Source organism: Lycium barbarum, chromosome 8, assembly GCF_019175385.1.
Source record: "Lycium barbarum isolate Lr01 chromosome 8, ASM1917538v2, whole genome shotgun sequence".
NCBI classification, from domain to species: Eukaryota; Viridiplantae; Streptophyta; class Magnoliopsida; order Solanales; family Solanaceae; genus Lycium; species Lycium barbarum.
The window spans coordinates 107,517,516-107,539,254 of NC_083344.1; the positions used below are offsets into that span (position 1 = coordinate 107,517,516).

Genomic DNA, 21,739 nt, shown 5'->3' on the forward strand with positions numbered 1-21,739 from the left:
CCCTTGAGTGGCTCAGTGGCAAGGTAATTATGTGCAAGTTGTGGTTGGGGAAATATAAACTTCAATAATATTTTCGGCTACCTGCATAAGTTAAAAACTTAAATTGTCTCTGAGTTTTTGATATACTCCCTGTGGTCTCAAGTATCGGAGTAGTTGTTTTGACAAACTGAACTTACTTTATAGTATTTGACATTTAGAGAAATTAGTATATTACCCGCGTGATGTGCGGCATTATTAAAAGAAAAATAATCATAGCAAATGTTAATTTTGCTTGTTGATCACATAAAATATAATTTCTTGCTGTAAATTCTCAAATGTCATCTTGCTTCTTTTCACAATGTATCTAAGAACAACAACACTATGAAATTATCCTGTAGTCATGGTCTCATGGAATAAATTTTGAACCAAATTCAAATATAATAACCATATATAGTACATGATACAAACAGTCAGAAGTTGAAATGGATCCACCATTTAGTGAACGAACCACGTATTATTGAAACACCAATTAAAAAGGTCCCCTTTACAACTTGAAATTACAACTATTAAAAAAATTAAAAAAATAGCGACCAACTAACAAACTCGCTATCTGTTGCTATTACAATTAACAACCTAGTCCTTTCTATATAGTTAAGCCCAACAGTATCTATTCTATCCATCTTCTATCTTTGTATGTTGGTTGCCACTTCATCATGTCAAAAAATCTGTATTTGCACTCCTGTAGCACTTCCTTACTAATTGAAGGTGGATGAGGCACCCGGAGTCATTCCTTGCTATCCAAATATGATATATAATTGTGGCAACCACGACCCAGATGAATGCCTTGCTTATCTTCATGTTTCCCTCCTTGCCACTCTGGTCCACATTCCTAATAGATCCTGCCTCTTTATATTAATCTGTCGTCTGGCTAGAGCAATAATGAAACAGGCTTGTGAGAATACACATTCAAAGGACGGTACTTCTCTTATTTAAGTAGTAGTACCACATAGCAAGCAGGCACTGTCTTGACTATTTGTTCTTATTTGGACTGGAGAGAAATTGAATTCAAGACATAGTCTATGACAGCCTTCTTCCACATAAGAGCTTCTTCTATTTTCATGCGGCTTTCTGTTGCTGCAAAAGACCGAAATAATAAGATGAACAATAATCACAATGATAAAGAAGCCTCTGTCCAAATAACCAATATATTGGCTTCTTTGTTAAATTTGATAGGAGGATAATCAAAAGAATGTTGCACATCATAAGTGAAATAATGTCAGTGTTATTCATGAATAGGTCCATAATCATGGCGATCGATCAAAGCGAGAAAACTGTCTTATTAACAAAATTGCAACACTTTCATTTCCTTTTTTTTCCCGGATATATAAGTTCTCACAAACCTTACAAGTATGAAAAGAAATCTTTTTATGATCAAAGGTCTTAACAAATTAATTAATTTCATCATTGGATCAAGTAGAATAATTCTCTTTTGAATCAAGGTATAGGTCATTTATGCAATTTCAATAACCTCATTTACATCATACCAACATATAAACCGTATCTAACAACATATATCTACTCTGCTTAATCATCTATAGCACAAATGTTATTTTTCTTTAGCACAAACTTCAATATTAGTATAGTTAACAAACCAATAATATATAGTCTGTTATGATAAATTTAGAATCGATATCCATCTTTAAATGAAACAAATTTCATTTTTTATGGACTTGGACTCACCACTTTCTCTCCCTCCGTCTTGGTCTTAATGAAAGAGTAGGACTGCAACTCCAGAATTTGCAATGCAAAGCTCCAAACTGATTTGTGTTGAAATTTTATTGCTTGCAACATATTTATTGTTTAAATTTCCTCATCAAGGTACTTGAAAGTCTGTAATATTACATTATGCTGATATAACTTAACAAAAATGTATATTTGTTGAAGATAATAATTAATAATCCATTATAAGTACATATCTCAACACATTAATTTTCAACTGCATGTGTAAGAGGTGCCGCCCTTTCAAGGGTGTTCGTGGCTTTCTGAATATGTAAAAGAAAACATATAAGTTAAGGAAATTAATGATATGCATGCATGTCAGCTATTAATAGAAAAGTAAAATTGGAAATCTTGTCAACATGCCACTATGATGTGCATGCATGTCAGATATCAATAGCTTCATGATATTAAAGGCTAAACTCAGAGATATTTGTGATTTCAGTGCAACATGATAAGGAAAATTATTTTAACTGGCAACACCTGAACATTGTCAAACCCATCAAAAAGCTACCACTCTAAATTGTAAGCAGTTTCAGATTTGAGCACCGTAACCTGTTAGGATATTGATTTAGATGAATACAAAATTTAAAAACAAAATAAAAATCAAATGACTAAAACGTTACAAAATTTAAAAACAAAATAAAAATCAAATGACTAAAACGACGTTTTAGTTGATTTCCTGCCAACAGAGAAAAACTTAGAGAGGCCTTTTAAAATCAAGCAAAAACCAAAAAGCAGATTGAACAAACAACAAACATTCTCGAGCAGTATGAAATACTATACATAATTAGAGCAAAAATCTACTCATTCCAACGTTTACTCAAATGTTAGAATTGCTCCATAAGGTCACTCCAACTGATGAAAACTATTTTTCAGGTGGGGATCTAACTGCATCATTTTCTAAAACAGGATTGGAGTTGAAAGAGTTTACTGCCAATCTAACGGTCTCATTTTCTAGCCAAAGATTAGCAAAAATCAGCGATATGAAATACTATACAGAATTAGAGCAAAAATCTACTCATTCCAATGTTTACTCTCGAGCCCTAGCTAACACATGCAACATATAGAACTTGATGAAAATCTGAGAAATTCAAATCCCAAACTTTTATTTTGAGACAGGATTAGAACATGAAAATGATTAAAGGAGGAGGCATCTTCCAAGTCTAAAAAGTACATAAGGTGTAATCGCTTATACTTAATACTTTCCCTTTCATGTCTTATCTTCTATGTGTGTCATCAACCTTCTTAATTGCTCTATTACTCTCAGCTTCTGGATAGTTCTCTAGTTTCTATTATCTCACTGATTCTTGCTTCATATTTGTCAATTTCGGCGGAGAAAATTATTCCTAATTCAGCCTCAATTTAGGTGTTTTTTTTAATGATAGAAATTGGAAAAGTCCGGTGAGTATCACGAATCTTTGGCTGGAATCCTCCTCTCCTATTTGTTTTGTCTAATCGCTATCGAAGTCTTCTCTTACCCATTTATTAGAGCATGTTTATTGATGCAATAGCATTTTCGTCTGTTGTTGTTTTCTTATATTATGGTCTGTTATTTTCCCCTTGCACATAACATGTTTGATTAATGTTCTGTTCAAGCTATAACCTTAGATTTATTTCCTCCTCCCTTTTTGTTTAAAGTCATTTCCCAACAAAAATGTAATTCACGGTACTAAGGAAAGTAATCATTGATAAAAACACATATGGAAAATTGAATACTATACTCTGACCGGAAACAACGCATATCACATATGAAGTTAGTTAAGGCAAGACAAAGAAAAATGAAGTGCAGAGACCAAGAGGAAAGCTGGCACACAACTTCAAAAACACCTAAATCTTCATTTTATCTCACAAAGGATGAAGAAATAAAAAAGAAAAAATATATCATTCAGAATAGAAGCAGCTTAAAAAATTATGTAGTGACCAACCATATCAGTAAAAAAGTTTGAATTTTGGCCAAGAAAAAGGATAAACTGAACATGATATGGACTTTCCCTTCGCACAAGTTGTATCGGGTTATTGAGGATTGCCACCAGCCCATTAGGAGATGGAGTAGAGGACCTTTTGCCGATTCAAAGCTTCGCAGTTATAGGAATCACCAAAATACGTTAACATATTTCAACTGAAAAAAGAGAATTATCAGAAATTTTCAACTGTAAATGAAGTTGAATAACCAAATAAAAAGCGACGGGGAAATCTAGAGGAGAACACCGACTAATCTAGTCTTCTTCCGATGCCAATCACCCGATGTAATTTTTGGTCTCTTGCGAAAGATCCATCTTGAGACTTAAAAAAAAAAACCCACAAAACTCTGATTTAGTGTTTCCGGCTGTGGGAAAAGAAATTGTAGAAACAAAATTGATCTTTCGGGAATTTGATCGGAGAGTTTTGCGTGCAGTCTGAAATCAACGGAAGAGCGGTTCCCTTTGAATTGAATGGATATCAGTATATAACACTGAGTTGAAACAAAATATGTGAAGGAAATTATAATTTCCTTTTGAATTGGCAGTTTTCTTTAAAAATAAGTAAATTATGTATTCTTTTCTCTTCTTCTTTTTTATCTTTTTATTTTCTTTTTAAAAATAGGAATTTCTGAGCATGACACTTGTCATCCTCTCATGCTTTTGCCTCTCCTATTATATATAGATAGATAATAAGTCATTGTCTCTTTTAATTTTTCTCAGCTCTACCTAAACGTGTTAACCGGTTTGAACCGGACTGGACCGGTAACCGGTTAACAAACCGGCCGGTTTCCGGTTAAAAAACTGGAACCGGCCACCGGTTTCGGTTTACCGGTTAAAAATCCGAAACCAGAACCGGTCCGGTTCAAACACGTCCAAACCTTTTTTTTTTTGTTTTTTGTATTGTATATATATATTATAGTATTTATTAGTATATTGTAAGTATATTTACATATGTTATATAAGTTTATAAGTAAAGTTTATATATTTACTGACTAACAGGCTAACAGCAAGGCAGCAATACATCATATACGTATATATATATATATATATATATATATATATATATATATATATATATTAAGTTATATGCTTAAGTTATACTACATATACCTAAAATATAGTAAGAATATACTTATATATATCAATATACTAAGGTTATATAACTTATATATATATATATGGCTCATTGAGCTTTCTTCTATTTACTTGTGTTCATATTTTTACTTATATTAAGTTATATGCTTAAGTTATAATACATATGCCTAAAATATAGTAAGAATATACATATATATATATATATATATATATATATATATATATATATATATATATATATATATATATATATATATATGTTTAAGTTATATGTATACTATATATTATAAGTATATTCTTAGTAAATTTTAGTTATTTTTCAAGTCTGTAACTTTCTAGTTTTTAATTTAAGTAGATGTATATTATAAGTATATTCTTAGTATATTTTAGGTATATTCCTAACTTAATATAAGTAAAAATATGAACACAAGTAAATAGAAGAAAGCTCAATGAGCCATATATTTTATTCATTCTTGGATAATATTTATTTGCAAGTTGTAGTTTTTTGAACTTGCAAATAATACATGAGTTGCAAAGAAATAGTAGAATAATAAAATCACCAATTCTCAATCATTTGGTTAATTTCCCCCATATCATATTCGGCCATGGAGATATCTTCAAAGTCTTCCATTTGGTCCGGTCCACTTGCTATCAAATCTTCAATCTCTTCCTCTTCGTCTTCCTCCGCTTCTAAGTTTTGGTTGCGTCGCTTCGATCTAATCCAATCGCGAATGCACACTAGTACTTGTAAGATAAAGTCGGATAATGAGTGTCTATGGTCTCCAATTTGTTGTTTTCCTTGGCTAAATGCACTCTCCGAAGCCACGGTTGATACTTGAACCATAAGGATATCTCGAGCCATTCTTGAGAGTATCGGATGACTTGCCTTGTATTTCTTCCACCATGCTAAGACGTCCAACTCATCTAGTTCCTTGATATCCACATTTGGCTGCATCAAATAAAAGTGACATTCATCAAAGTTTGCACTACAAGAAGGAGTTGAATGTGAATGTAAAACTTTCAAATCCGACAAGCCCTTTTTGCTACTTTGAGAAGTAGTAGGGCGTGGAGCAACGGGTGTAGCATGTTCTTCCAAATTAGAATCATGAGTAAAAACTTTTCTAAACTCGTCATCAATAGCGAGTTCGGCTTCAGCTAAAGATGGTTGAACTCCCTCTTCAATTTCTAAAAATGTATAAATTTGACCAAGCAATGCTTTAGTATAAGACACTTTTAAACAAGGATTTAAAAGAGAACCCAATATAAATAAAGTTGGGATGGGAAAAAAATACTTCTTAAATTTTGTTGTCATATCAAAAATAGCCGCTTGATAACCGGGTTTATATTTATACTCTTGTAAAACTCTAACTATTTCAGCTAAGTAGGCTAAAATTCCGGTTACCGTGGGATAAAATTGTTTAGAAAAAGCAAGAGTTGCATTATAAAAAATTTCTAAGAGTTCAACACATTCCTTAACATCTTCCCAATCCGTAAAATTTAACCAATCATCACTATTAATATTATATTTGTTGTGAACTTGTTGTATGAGAATCCTATACTCATATGCTTGTTGTAGCATAATGTAAGTGTAGTTCCACCTAGTCTCAATTTTTACTTGAATTTTCCTAGGTCTAAGGTTATTTTCCACACAAGCATTCTTAAAATCTCTAATTCTTCCCCTATTAGCATTACAAAAAAGAAACGCAACCGCATCTCTAACTTTTTGAATAGAATCGTCAAAACGCACAAGACCATCTTTAACAATTAAGTTTAAAATGTGACAACTACATCTTACATGAAAAATATTTTTTAGCGGAGGGTTTAATTCTCTTTTTAAAAGACCAATCGCCTTTGTATTATTAGAAGCATTATCTAAAGCAATACAAAGTGTTTTTCTATAAATGTTAAAAAATCTCATAATAGTAGACATTGAATCCGCTAAAAAATTTCCATCGTGACGACCTTTTCCTTCATCATATAAAAAAGCTATAATTCTTTTTTGCATAACCCAATTGTCATCAACCCAATGACATGTAATAGCAAAAAAATCTAACTTGTTAAGACTAAGACCCAAATCAGCGGTAAGAGAAACATTACAATTTAAAGAATTAAATACATGGCGCAAATAAAATCTATATTTTTTATACAAATCTATTACATCCGCTCTACAAGTACTTCTAGGAATACCCTCAAATAACGGATTATAACAACGTTGAATGTAAGTAACAAACCCCAAACCCGAAAGAAAGGAAAATGGTAAACAATCATAAGCTACCATTTTAGCTATTTCTACACGCTTTTTTTTCTTGTCATACTTAAAAATTTTACCGGTTCGTGGGTCTATCGTCATTTGAATACCTCCACATTTGAACCTGTTTGCTCTCCCCAAACATCCATATGTTTCTTTCTCATATGAGCATTTAGTGTACCCGTTCCACCATCCTTACTAGTTTCTTGCTTAAAAGTAAATACTTGTCCACATAGGGTACATTTAACTGTTTGGCTTTCCCTATCCTTAGTCATAAATTTCCAAATTTTAGCGGTTGGCTTACGAGTTCTAGGCGGTTTGTCTTGTGTATGTGATTGTGCAGGACATGTATCTCCTATGGGATTTTCGGGAGCTTGTGTTTCATCATCATCATCATCAATTTCATTAAAAGTGTCGGTATAATGTTGTTGCATTGCCTCATGACCTAAAAGTGGATTATTTCCACCAACATCAATACCTAAATTAGGCGTTTCTTCCACAAATGTTTCCTCGTTAAGCCCACGCCTAACAATACCACTACTACCGGCACCACGTCTAAATCTCTTCGCCATTATTAAATAGAATTAATTTAAATCACAAGAAAATAAATTGCAACAAATTAAATTGATAGAATTAAATTGCGAAAAATAAAGATAGAGTTGGAACGAAGGTACCAAATTGCCGGACTAATTTCCAAGAAAGTGAAGGCGGCTAGAATTGCAAATCCACCAAAGCTAATTCGGATTGTTGCAAAATCACCAACTCCACCAACAATATTATAATTGCAAAATTAATAATTGAAACTATAATAAGACTTTATAATATTTATTTGAGAGAAATTTAAAGTGACTAATTGTTGCAAAGTAACTATAATTGAGAGATTGAGATTTGAGAGAAAGAGAAGAGTGAATTGGTGTGGATTAAAATGGAAATAGAGAGGGGTTTATATAAGGGTGAGGGATGGGTTAAAGTGTTAAAAAAAAAGTTTGGGGGGGGGGGGGGGGGGGGGGAGGGGGGGAATGGATTGGGGACCGTTTGGCAATGGCCATTTTTGCAAATGCACCGTTGCCCAACGGCTACAATTAAAAAAAAAAAAAATCCACCGGTTTTACCCGTTTAACCGATCCGGTTCTGGTTCCAAAAAATAGAAACCGATATATAATAAACGGTTAACCGGAACCAGTTCAACCAGTTCCGGTTCCGGCTACCGGTTTGAACCGGTTAACCCGAACCGGTTGACGGGTTTAGGATAATACTCATATAGGAGTAATTAAAGATGTTAAATGTCTTTATGAAGAAGTGCGAAGAACAATTCACTACTAAAAAAAAAAAAAAAACTAAAATTAACTACGAACTTCATCGTTAATCCATCGTTAAATTGCTCGTAGCTAACAAAATTTTTTGATTATTTGTCGCTAAATAGGATTAACGACAGATTTTGCTGTTTCGCTACAGAATTCGTCCGTCGCTAATTCCTATTTTTTCATCTAGCAATTCTTGTCAACTTGGATGATACATTGATCTTTTATGCTTTCGTTTGTTTCTCAAAATTGTCTCATATCCTAGCTCATTCAAGATCTGTGGGTTTAATTTTTCAATGGAAGCTTTATCCTTCATTATTTACTTCTTTCGAAAATTTGCTGGATTTCACATTTCGGGTTTCAAAAAAATAATGAAAGACAGAAGTATGCTAATATTGCCACTTAATAAATAGCACATTTGTGGTATACATTACCATGGGAAGAGTTGGATCCCATCTCCATTTTTTCTGTTGTAATTTTTTTGTTGTTGTTGTAAGAAACTTAGAATCCTATACAGCTTTCAACTTCTGTAACTCATAATGTGTTAAGACTCTTCTGAATAGAGTATGCCATCCAACAAGGTGAGCCGTCGTAGCGCCATGAAAAATCGAGACTGGAAACAAAATAGAAATGCAAAAAGAGCATTATGGCATCAGTCGATTTTACAAAGAAAAAGCATGTATAAAAGCTTGTAAGTTGTAATGGAATTTTACCCATTGGAATACAACAAGTGCAAGCCAGCATCCAGACAAACCAAGTCCTTTACTGCTCAGCAACTGGTTCAAAGAAACAATAAGTGGAAATGTTGAAACAATGATAATATCAAAAAAGATTTTAAGTTATATGCACTTACAGTTTAAAGATTTTTTACACGATCTGTTTAATCTAACCTGTAATATCGCAGGCTGCTAATTACAATTGTTTATCATAAAGACTACACGTAATTACCTTATAAGTAACCTAGTTGTACAAATATTATCTATACCGTCAGTGCACATCTTTGCTTAGATATAGTTTTACTTCACATGGGATTGTATGAATGGAAAGGGGTAAGAGTGAAGAGATTAAATTCTAGTTCTCAAGGTCTAATGCTGGAACAATGCCAGTCCAAGGCATAAAGAACTTGATTTGCCAATACGCCATAAAGGGTGGATAATTTGAAACAAATTGAATGACATACCATGAGGAGAAGAGAAGCCAAAACAAATATCGAGCTCATTGATAAGCTTATGAATTTCAAGTCTCGTCCAGCCTGAATAGATATCATCAAAACATCATGAGATTGAGGTAAAGGCTTCTCGAAACATAATAGTTATAACAAAAGGAGAAATGATGCATGTGCTAGAAAGCAGGAAATGATAAGGATCACAACAGTTTATGGGAGATGGAAGTGGGAGCAAGAGTTTTCTGTAAGTAAAGTTGGCAAAGTTGGAAATTCAAGGGATGTTTGGTAAAAGACCAAAAGCCATTTAGAAGTAAAGCATAGAGAAAGCTGATGCTCCTTTACCTGCTAAAGAAACATAAATTTCTATATACAAAAGGAACTTCAGGGAAAAAAATTCTACATGGCATTCTAGTTAGTTACTTTATATTTTAAATTTCTATATACAAAAGGAACTTCAGGGAAAAAAAATTCTACATGGCATTCTAATAGTTACTTTATATTTTTCTTACTTTTTCCCTATGTTTTGACGAAGGGAATAAAACATTTTTACTATGTCCACATTCAAATTGGAGTTCAAATAATTCTCTCATGTATTGTTTGCATTTTTGATAAAATACCAATACAGAAACCTAAAACTTCGAAATCAAATCTTCTTCTTTTTTTTCTTAAAAAGAACTTCAAAATCAAATCTTCTAAGAAGAAGCATTGGTTAAATGCAAACAAAAACTTCAAAATCAAATCTTCTAAGAAGAAGCTTTGGTTAAATGCAAACAAATAGCAGATCATCTTCCCCCCCCCCCCCCCCCCCCCCCCTCTCTCTCTCTCTCACACACACACACAACACAAAATCTCTAGGTAATACTTACATAACTGAGCTTATTAATTTAACTTTATGGTACAGCTTCTCTTTAGCTTGTTGGATTAGTGATTCATTAATTGCAGAGTTACATTTTTACAAGAGTTGCCTAATAGTCAGCTCATTATATAGTTTTCTCGTGAAAAATGTGTTAAAAGTGTTCACTATGATTTCATAGAAGATACAACAGAGGAAGAATTCTGCATCACATAACAAGGGACGCTAAGGAGGACATGGTAGAGGAGACAACAGTCACATGTGCCAAGGAGATGGCGACTGACATTGAATTCCCTCTTCTGGTTTTGCAGAATGCATACACAAAGGGTTTTTCTTTAATTTAATATACAAAAACACTTTCTAGAAAAAACTAAAAAACAATTGATTTTCTGGCTACGGATTTATGGAACCTCACTACATGAATGAAACCCTTAAAAAGAATGAAAGAGACATCTTGTCCAATCAATTTATATCCTAGTTCTGCTTGTGAGAGAAGATAATCCTTACCCTCATAACTTGAAATGATCCATCTTCTTACAAGCAAAAAATAGAGATGTGATCATATGAACAGAAAAAAACTGTCTGTTGATTTATTAACATGCCTAAGAGATCAAAATAAAGAGTAAAGAAAGTCTTGACAGGAAGTATGAAAAATTACCAACAGAGTTCCTTCAAGACTAAGAATGCTGGGTGTCACACATAAAGCTAGAAAGTATGGCAGTAATACTTTATGCATCTGCACCCATAGAAAAGAGAAAATTTATCAGGAGAATCATACAATTACAATTTTGAATCATGTGAAAACAAAAAAGGGCAGCCCGGTGCACTAAGCTCCCGCCATGTGCGGGGTCCGGGGAAGGGCCGGACCACAAGGGTCTATTGTATGCAGCCTTCCATCTCCTTCTGATTGTGTCAGTTGGGCTTTGGACTAATAAATTCCATGTTACCTTATTTTTGAGCTTATGAGTTTGTCCTATTCAATGTTAACCTAAAAGGATGAAAGATAGAGGGGAAAACAGAATTACACAGTAGAAATAACTAATCTAGTCATGATCAGACATACACAATAACTAGCCGGTATAACAAAGCAAATAACTAACTTTGTACTTCCTTCTGTCATTTTTTCTTTTGGTCAATCATTCCTCTATTTGCTTCTAGTAGTCAATATTATTCTGGTAAGTATGCGGAAGAGGATAAACATCCTCACAAAAGCAAAATGTGTCAAATATCATCTACTTCATGTCTAGAATGCAATGTCTTAAACCGAAAAACAAATGTAAGGATATTACAGAACTAACCTCATGTATGACCTGAGGATCAGGTGAAAATATTTTGGGGAATAACCATGGAATTGATGCTGCAAGAGATGCCAGTACCATTCCGAATGATGCTCCAACAACCACTAGGGACTTAAGCAGCATTCGGGCCTGATTCAAAACATTCATCTTTTAGAGCATTGTAATTAGGAATGATGAGAGAACTCTGTGCTCACAGAGTTTGCCTGCAATGAATCATGATAGCTAGCAACTTTCACGCATGAGATGTTTTGATTTTTACCAAAATAAGATTATAACCTTTGACAAATTTCGGTTGACTCCATATAACAATTCGGGCATAAACGACTGTGCTGTTTGAGAGAGAGGCTCACCCCATACTGCACAGATCATGAACAGTTGTACCATGACCTAAATAAAAAGGCAATATGTTAGTGGTCATATCTATGCACCTTTTTGAGGAATATGAAGAATAAAGTATATATAAGAATAATACTTCAGCAAAAAAATTCTGAGTTAAGAATACCTGATGAGCAGCAACTGTCTGTGTGCCCATTGAGGTAGCAAAATAGACCAGTAGAGAGTAGAATGCGACCTGAAGTTCAGCATAATATCAGATGTCCGCATAAAATATGATTTCTGCACCGAATTAAAATGAGTTCAATTCACACAAACCTTTGACATCATTGTTAGAAACACAGGGCCAGCGATCATGAATATCTGCAGAAGTTCATCTGTTGATGGAACAGAGATAGCAAAACCCTTATAGCCTTTATTGTTCAGTGCTTGGATCATCATATAGGCTGCAACAACCTAAAACAACGTTACCAAGCTAGGAAGGTTATTTAAGATGTGTGATAATGGAGATAGAAGAGAGTGATGAAGAACACATCAAATATGTTTAGGGATAAAAGAAAGGACTTGGTAGGAATGAGTAGTTTACTTGGGACACCATTGTTGCCCATGCCGCTCCAGCAATACCATAACTGAAAATTCTGCACAAGACTATGTCGCCAATGCCATTAACAACAGTAGCAACTGCCAAAGCCTTTAAAGGTCCCCATGAATCTTTCATGCCTAAACTGTGCATTGATGAGCAATAAGCATATATCACAAGGTAGCAAAACTGATCATGTAATGTAAGTATCTTAACTAAGTAATACTGTCAGAACAACATAAACTATCTTCACCTCAAAAGTGACCTAAAGATAAACTTACCTTCATATTTTACGGACGAACAATGTACATATCAATATATCATATTACTGCGAAAAGAAGGATCTCTCTTCTAGCTGGGAACATAATACGGAAATATCTCGTTCAGATCCATCAACGACCTTTACATTGTTTATGTGTAAGCGAAAGCAGGGATCATAATTGGCCTTGAAATGACAAAGATAAAAAACTCCACCTTTTTTTTGATTAAGCACCGGGTGTCCGGGTCTCTTTGAGCCCCGACTAATCCCGGGGGTGCACAGGCCCTTGGCAAGGAGTTTCCCGCAAGTGCACCACGGGTAATTCAGGGTTTTACCCCAGTCCGATGGCCCTCAGAAATTGTTTGCACCCAGTGGGTTTCGAACTTGAGACCTTGAAAGGGGATAAAAAACTCCACCTCTGTCTTACTTTTTTTTTTTATGACATGGGAACCCGCAGCTGCTACCCTTCGGGTGCGCACAGGGTAAACCCAGCTCCTGTGCAATAGCTCGCAAACCACACAGGAGAGATAACTTGCACTAGGCAAGCCCCGTGCGATGAGCTCGACCCAGAAGGCAAATCCCCTGCTGTCGTAGGCAAAGGGTTTCTAACCTGAGACCTCCATTATGAAAGCCTCATGCTCAACCAACTGAGTCACCCTTGCGGGTTCCACCTCTGTCTTACTTGTCCTTGCTAATTTGATTCAAGGGAAAATTATAGGGCTGCAACTAAGTGGAGCTGGTGGAGTTATTAATGCGAATTATAGATCTCCTATTAAAGCTGGAATTCGTGATGTCATCAAGCGCAACTCATCCCCAATATATACAACTAAATAGAAACATGAAATTTGGCGTGAAGAAAGACAAGAGGAGTGCTTAACATATGCAACAAATGATCGCCTACATGGTCAAGATGAACATGCAGCACAACAACAACAACATACCCAGTATAATCTCACAAGGTGAGGTCTGGGAAAGGTAGAGTGTACGTAGACCTTACCCCTACCATGGGAGGTAGGGAGGTTGTTTCTGATAGACCCTCGGCTCCAGAGAAGGTGTCAAGACAACAATAATAACAGGTAGTAATAGCAACATATAATAAGATAAATGCAGTTAAAGAAAGAAAGAAAGAAACAATCAAGTTATAATAGAGATCTAAAAAAAATACGCGAAAGAACAAAGATAATAATACTCCTAGTACTTAAAAGAAATCCTCGCGGCCCCCTACTAGCCCTCTACCTTGATTCTTGACCTCCACACCCTCCTATCAAGGGTTATGTCCTCCGTAAGCTGAAGATGCACCATATCCTGCCGAATCACCTCTCCCCAGGACTTCTTTGGCCTACCCCTCCCTCTCCTCAGGCCCACCATTGCCAGCCTCTCACACCTCCTCACCGGCGCATCAGCGCGTCTCCTCTGCATATAGCCGAACCATCTCAACCTTCCTTCTAGCATCATGTCCACCCCGGGGGTCACACCCACCTGGTCTCGAATCACTTCATTCTGAATCATATCTCTCCTGGTATGCCCCCACATCCATCTCAACATCCTCATCTCTGCTACCTTCATCTTCTGAACATGAGCTTTCTTAACTGGCCAGCACTCCGTCCCATACAACATAATCGGTCTAACCACCACTTTGTAGAACTTTCCCTTAAGTATAGGCGGCACCTTCTTGTCGCACAACACACCTGATGCGAGCTTCCATTTCATCCATCCCGCTCCAATATGATGAGTGACATTGTCATCAATCTCACTATTCCCTTGGATGATCGACCCCAAAGTAGAAAATAGTGAACCTTGATAAATGATGGACAGAGGAATTAGCTTGCATAAAATCATAGAAAGTGATGAAGAATCAAATTGGGGACATATGTTAATAGTTTATTCTAAACAAATCTTCTAATACGAAAGAACAAGATGTAATAGAATAACACGGACCTCCAGATCAGTAAGGCCACTAGATTCTAGTCGACAATGTCTAAAGGAAAATATTAATATGTTGCAAGATATTTGAGAATAGGTAAATTGTACCTTGCACTTTGGGCAACCCAACCAACCAGCAGAGCTGGCCATGCCAAGCCTCGAATCTGTCACCATAAAATGTACTATTCAGTTGAAGTTAAGCTTAAATACACCAAGCATAGCAATAATATAACTTGATCATACTAGAAAATGATATTACATTTCTAGCACACGCATTTATACGCCTTCTATAGCAGATAAATCGACAATGTTTATCAAATGACTCTATGTCTCTATCTGCAAGTGTCCACTAGGACAGACAAAACCCCAAAGCTTAACATCTTAACAAGAACTTTCAGAGACGATTTTTAATCAATCATTCAATTTACTCTCAACTTTTCCACCTCCACCAAGTTATTCTTCTCTTTGGAGCAAAAGTTCACATTTTCAGGGGCAAATTCTCCATCTAACCTAAGCTGAACTTTCATATCTGTGTCATTTGATGGTTTACCGAACTGGACACTGTTCAAATATTCGATATAGTTTGGACCCTATATAGATGTATCTAATTGACCAACAAAATAAATCCTTCCTCACTGGAAAGTTTATCTAATGTGTCACCAACCAAAAAATAGAAAAAGCATTGGCGTTCCTCAAGTAACACAATGATGCTAAAAGGAATAAAGAAAGTTAAAAAGATCTTTAGAACAAGCAAAATATTACGAGCAGCATAACCTGGATATAAGTATTTGCTGAGTTTATGATTTGTATATTCTTGGCCCCTGTAAAAGCTGATATTCAGACAAATAAAACCATTAGTTGTGCCACCACTGAGGGAAAAAGAGGAGATTGGAAATATCAATCTCGCACTTGATACATCCACCACTCGAAAAGAGTATGAGGATGCTTACAAGTTAGTGCACGAATACCAAACAATCTCGTAATGAAAAACATTAGAACACCACAGACCAACCCAAGGAAAAGCAAGATAGATATCTGATGCTGAACTTGATCTTTGTCCTGCGCCAGAACCCAAGACAATGCTCAAATAATGGTAATTAAATCAACCATCAAAAAGTACAACAGCAATTCCATTTTTTTTTTACCTGCCTTGCAAGTGAAGTAGCAACTAAATTCGAAGTGGCAATTGAGAGGAACATAAAAATATAGCTTGTGTTATCACAAAAGACGGTTCCCGGACCTGCCAATTAAAAGTTTTAAGCAGAAATGAGAATATAACAGTAAACAACTTTGCCTATGTGAGCTTAAGTCAGCTTCAACACTTAGCCGTTTGGCCATGAGAATTATTCACTTTTTTCCGGAAAAGTATTTCACTTTATTTTAAAATCTGTATTTGGTTATAAAATTCCCAAATCCAACTTCGAGTTGGATTCCAAATTTGGAAAAGTGCTCCAAACTTGTTTTCCAACTCCATCTTCATAAATTCCAAATAAAGTGGTCTCTTCTCTCCTCTGCAAAAAGTATAACCAAACACAACTCGATCTTCAACTCCAACTCCAACTCCATAAATTCCAAATAAAGTGAAAAATATTTGGAATCTATGGCCAAACGCCTACTTAAAAAGTGTTTTCCAACAATTGATGCTTATCAGCCAGTTTCAATTAACTAAGGGCCGGTTTGGCCATGGATAATTTTCACTTTAGAATCAACAAGGCTTTGTAGAACGAAGCGAGTGCATAAGTGGGACTTCATTCCACTTTTATTCTGGCATAACAGCGCTAGAACGTAACAATATATTATGACCGCCTAACATAGGGGATGGAGGTATGGTAAACTCTGCCAAAATATGAGACCTGAAGGGCTCGGCGCACACAATCCTATCCGATCCAAGCCCGAGTTTACCCCTTGTAATTCAGAGTTGTCGGATCTCAAAAAAAAAAAAAAAAAAAAAAAAAAAAGCTTTTCTGGGGACGCCCTGTTCAAGTCGAGTTTCTTTATTGTCCTTCCAAGACATCCCTTCTAACCTAAAAGCTTTTTTTAAGCCCCTACAACATGGGATATTTGAAGGATCTCTTTTCTACAAACCTTTCTATAATATAAGAGAAGCTCTTATCCTTAAGGATAAATTAAGATCTCTTTCTCTGCCCACAAGCCCTACTAGCGTAGCTTTAAGGCATTTTGTTGCACTTTAATCACCCTCGTGAAGAGGCGCACTCTAATACCATTGATGTCCAATAGCTTTTATAGTAATGGCTTTTTTCTACATTTGGTTTTTATATGCTCCTAATGTTTTGGGACATCCCGACAGTTATATACCTGCTAATCTAATGTCCACCCCGCCTCATATTGTGCAAGAGGTATTTTTCTGGAATTTTATTCCGGAATGATGCTTGGAAATAGAATTGTTACAGTTTTCCGGAATTCGAAAAAATCCAAGTACATGTTTTCACATTTTTCACTCCAAATCACTCACAAAATTCAACACTTTTTCAAGTTTTATTCATGTCCAAACACAACTCCAATTTCAAATACCATTTTTCAACTATTTTCCAACTACTACTCTTTTGCAAACTTCACATTTTTATGTCCAAACGCGCTCTAATATGATGGATACTGCAAACATTAGTTGGCCTGAACAAGCACGACAGACATACAAAAATTCACATAGTTGATCAACTAGTTTAGGATTTAAGTTGAGGTGAATTAATTTAATTAGTATAAATATAAAATAGTACTCCCTCCATTTCATAATAAGTGATTTTTTTTTCTACTCACACCCTTAAGAAAGTGTTCACTCTTAGAAAATTAATAGTATTTTTACTAACTTACCCTGATTAAATGTCGATAAAAAGAAAAACTACTTAACGATTCTCGATTAGGGCGATCAAGGACATGTATAATGGGGCCAAGACCAGGGTAAGGACTATGGGAGGAGAATCAGAGCATTTCCCAGTGGTGATGGGTTGCACCAGGGATCAACTCTTAGCCCATTTATATTTTCCTTGGTGATGGATGGATTGACGCGGCAAATTCAAGGTGAGGTGCCATGGTGTATGTTATTTGCGGATGACATAGTCCTGATTGACGAGTCTCGCAGCGGAGTTAACGCTAAGCTGGAGGTTTGGAGACAAACTCTGGAGTCTAAAGGGTTCAAGTTGAGTAGGACCAAGACAGAGTACTTAGAGTGCAAGTTCAGTACTATAGTGCATGAGGCTGACGTGGAAGTGAAGCTTGGCACCCAGGTCATACAGAAGAAAGATAGTTTCAAGTATCTTGGGTCTATTATACAAGGAAATGGGGAGATTGATGATGACGTCACACACCGTATTGGTGCAGGGTGGATGAAATGGAGGCTTGCCTCCGGAGTGTTGTGTGACAAGAAGGTGCCACCAAAACTTAAAGGCAAGTTCTACAAAGTGGTGGTTAGACCAACTATGTTGTCTGGGGCGGAGTGTTGGCCAGTCAAGAAATCTCATGTTCAGAAGATGAAAGTGGCGGAAATGAGAATGCTGCGATGGATGTGTAGAGGCACACTCGGAGCGATAGGATTAGGAATGAAGTCATTCGAGACAAGGTTGGAATAGCCTCGGTGGAAGACAGGATGCGGGAAGCGAGGGTGAGATGGTTTGGGCATGTGATGCGGAGAGATGCAAATGCCTCAGTGCGGAGGTGTGAGAGGCTGGCTAGCGACGGTTTCAGAAGAGGTAGAGGTAGGCCGAAGAAGTATTGAGGAGAGGTGATTAGACAGGACATGACGCATTTCCTGCTTACCGAGGACATGACCTTAGATAGGAGGTTATGGAGGACTCATATTAGGGTAGAAGGCTAGTAGGTAGTGTGACAAGAAGGTGCAGGGTGGATGAAATGGAGGCTTGCCTCCGGAGTGTTGTGTGACAAGAAGGTGCCACCAAAACTTAAAGGCAAGTTCTACAAAGTGGTGGTTAGACCAACTATGTTGTCTGGGGCGGAGTGTTGGCCAGTCAAGAAATCTCATGTTCAGAAGATGAAAGTGGCGGAAATGAGAATGCTGCGATGGATGTGTAGAGGCACACTCGGAGCGATAGGATTAGGAATGAAGTCATTCGAGACAAGGTTGGAATAGCCTCGGTGGAAGACAGGATGCGGGAAGCGAGGGTGAGATGGTTTGGGCATGTGATGCGGAGAGATGCAAATGCCTCAGTGCGGAGGTGTGAGAGGCTGGCTAGCGACGGTTTCAGAAGAGGTAGAGGTAGGCCGAAGAAGTATTGAGGAGAGGTGATTAGACAGGACATGACGCATTTCCTGCTTACCGAGGACATGACCTTAGATAGGAGGTTATGGAGGACTCATATTAGGGTAGAAGGCTAGTAGGTAGTCGTGTTTATCCTTTCTTACGAGTAGTTGTATTGCTCTATAGTTTCTTGTCCCTTGATTTCTGCGATGAGTATCTGTTGTTTTATCATGACTTATTTACTTTCATTGTTTTCATTTTCATAATCACTTTGATTTGTTTGCCCGTATCTGACCTTTCCTATGTTTTTTCTTGAGTCGAGGGTCTTCCGAAACAGCCTCCCTACCTTTGGTAGGAATAAGGTCTGCATACACTCTACGCTCCCCAGACCCCATGTTGTGGAATTCACTGGGTATGTTGTTGTTGTTGATTCTCGATTACATAAATAAAGGTAATTTTAAAAGAATAAGATCAATTTCTTCTTGAAATACTAAAGCACCACTTATTTTGAAACAAAATTAAAAGCCTAAAACATCGTTTATTTAGAAACGGAGAGAGTATAGTAATATCTTTTGAGTTGTACCTAGAGCAGCAAGTTCAATGGAACTTCCTTGACCAACGACAGCGGTATCAATAAGACTCATTAAAGGCCCACATAACCATAGCCCAACTGCAGGCCCAGAAAACTTTGCAATCTCAACCATTTGAGTCCAAATACTTTCATTAGCAGAGAATTCTCTTACACTACTAGTAGACTCCACATGATTTTCTTCCACTTGGTCATTAACTGAATCTAAGCTTTCTACCGCATCAGTAATCTCATTTTGGAGGAGAATTTCTTGACTGGGACTTGAGCAAGCAGTTATTACTATTCGATTGCGAATATTGCAAATAGGAGAGACTGATATAACACGAGCAACTTGGAAGCGAGAGTTGACATTGTTGAGAGTTCGTGTTTGTATTGAGATTCGAGATTTGTAAGTGAAAGTGTTGAGAGTAACTGCTTGAGTATACATTGATATTGAGGCAATAGGTGAAGGAAGCAAAAAAAATGTGGAACATTTGAAGATAGAGAGAAGCAGCTAGTGGCACTTTAATGTGCTTGATTAACTGTATAGGAAACTGTCCTGGCAATGGGTCCCACATAGTTCCACGTCACTGTCACGACTTTTGTAGCCCCATATACATGGACCAAGCTTCTAATTAGGGGTGTACATGAACCGAGTTGGTTTGGATTTTTTAAACACCAAACCAAATCAATCGCGTCGGGTTTTTAAATTTATACACCAAATCAAATCAATAAAATTCGGGTTTTTCAACCTCGGGTTGTCTCGGGTTATTCGGTTTTCTCGGGTTTTTCGGGTTTTTTTTTCGGAATAGTCTTGATACAATACATATAACTTTTACTTCAAATATTTCTATCCTAGTAAGATACAACTACATAATTAAGGTGTTTCTTAAGAAAATAACACAAAATATGAGAAGAGTGATGACATTGTATTAAAATATTCAACAAAAACTAATAAAATCGATTAAAATAAATATTGTTAATTAACAAGCCATAAAGAAAATGACCATAATCTAAAAATACCAAGTCATGCTAAAATAAGCACGGCTAATAAGTATTAATTACATGACAAAGAAAAAAAAACTTAAGTTATGTATTTTCACTCTCTAAACTAATTATGCAAAACTAAAGAATAAATATCCAACATTATTGTCATTCCTAGTGGTAAGTTGAATTTCTTTTGTTAGCGTTAGTGTTGAGCTGGTTTTGGTTTGAACTTTATTTGAGTTACAAATATCCATAGGATATAAAACTTATTCACATTCAAAATTCTAAGTTCAAGCTTGAATAATATGATAATAGATAAAAAAAAACTACGAAAAAATAAAAGAAATATTTATAAATTCCATTACAAATAAATATTTTTATGTATAAAATATTTTAAAAATTGAATACATGTAATATCGGGTTGGTTTGGTTCGGTTTGACTTTTTTTAGTTAAAACCAAACCAAACCAATTATGATCGGGTTTTTTTTCTCAACACCAAACCAAGTCAAACCAAACCACTAGTCGGGTTTTTTTCTCGGTTTGTCGGTTTGGTGCGGTTTGTCGGTTTACTTTGTACACCCCTACTTCTAATAGCGTGAAATTATGTTAAAAAATTGTATTTCGATCTGAGTTGGAAAGGGCCAAATCCTCAACTTTCTAATTTAGATTAGGTATATACTACGTTAAAAAAGTAACGCATATATATTCATGTCGTTACATAAATAGTGCAAATATACTTCTATCGTTATACAAATGATGTAAATATACTTTTTTCGCTATCAAATTTTAAGAAAAAAATCATTTAGCTTATCTTTTAATTAAGAAAATATCACGTGCTTTTAAAAGTAAGTCTACTCATTGTTTTTAGTAGACTTATTTTTTTAAAGCTACAAGGTAATTTTTTTTCTAGCGGGCTGTTTCGTTCTTTAAAAAAAGAATCTCCGTGGCTTAAAAAAAATAAGTCTGCCCATTTTCTTGAATGACCCAGACCCGACCCATAAAAAAAAATTTTACCACGTGACATTTTTTTGATTAAAAAAAGCTAAATGAGTTTTTCAAACAAATTTTGTCAGCAAAAAAGATATATTTGCTCCATTTATGTAACGACAAGGGTATATATGCACCACTTTTTTAATAAGGGTATATCTTCTCTAAATCACAAAGTTGTGAAGTATATTTGCACCTTTTCCCTTTAAAAT

The 21,739-nt window shown here is 35.7% G+C and overlaps 1 protein-coding gene and 1 long non-coding RNA gene across 5 annotated transcripts; both read right to left on the reverse strand.

The window, feature by feature from the left end:
* Window positions 1–473: 473 nt before the first annotated feature.
* Window positions 474–4,322, reverse strand: LOC132606585 (uncharacterized). Of its 4 annotated transcripts, none has more exons than XR_009569983.1 (3): window positions 3,971–4,273; window positions 1,720–3,877; window positions 474–1,113 (listed from the first exon to the last, which is right to left on the reverse strand). It is a non-coding gene; the product is annotated as an uncharacterized LOC132606585 (long non-coding RNA). The 4 variants fall into 4 exon arrangements; XR_009569984.1 differs by having other exon boundaries at window positions 1,720–2,310; window positions 3,684–4,271; XR_009569985.1 differs by having other exon boundaries at window positions 1,720–1,869; window positions 2,239–4,271.
* Window positions 4,323–8,735: 4,413 nt separating this feature from the next.
* Window positions 8,736–20,067, reverse strand: LOC132606586 (protein DETOXIFICATION 46, chloroplastic-like). Its single transcript, XM_060320163.1, is given in 15 exon segments — window positions 8,736–8,908; window positions 8,911–8,976; window positions 9,077–9,139; window positions 9,544–9,615; window positions 11,040–11,117; window positions 11,680–11,808; window positions 11,956–12,066; window positions 12,182–12,250; window positions 12,331–12,468; window positions 12,599–12,737; window positions 14,883–14,938; window positions 15,549–15,604; window positions 15,725–15,833; window positions 15,920–16,014; window positions 19,568–20,067. Coding segments are annotated over 15 exon segments (1,650 nt in total). The 5' UTR covers window positions 20,001–20,067; the 3' UTR covers window positions 8,736–8,872.
* Between the last annotated feature and the right edge of the window lie 1,672 nt (window positions 20,068–21,739).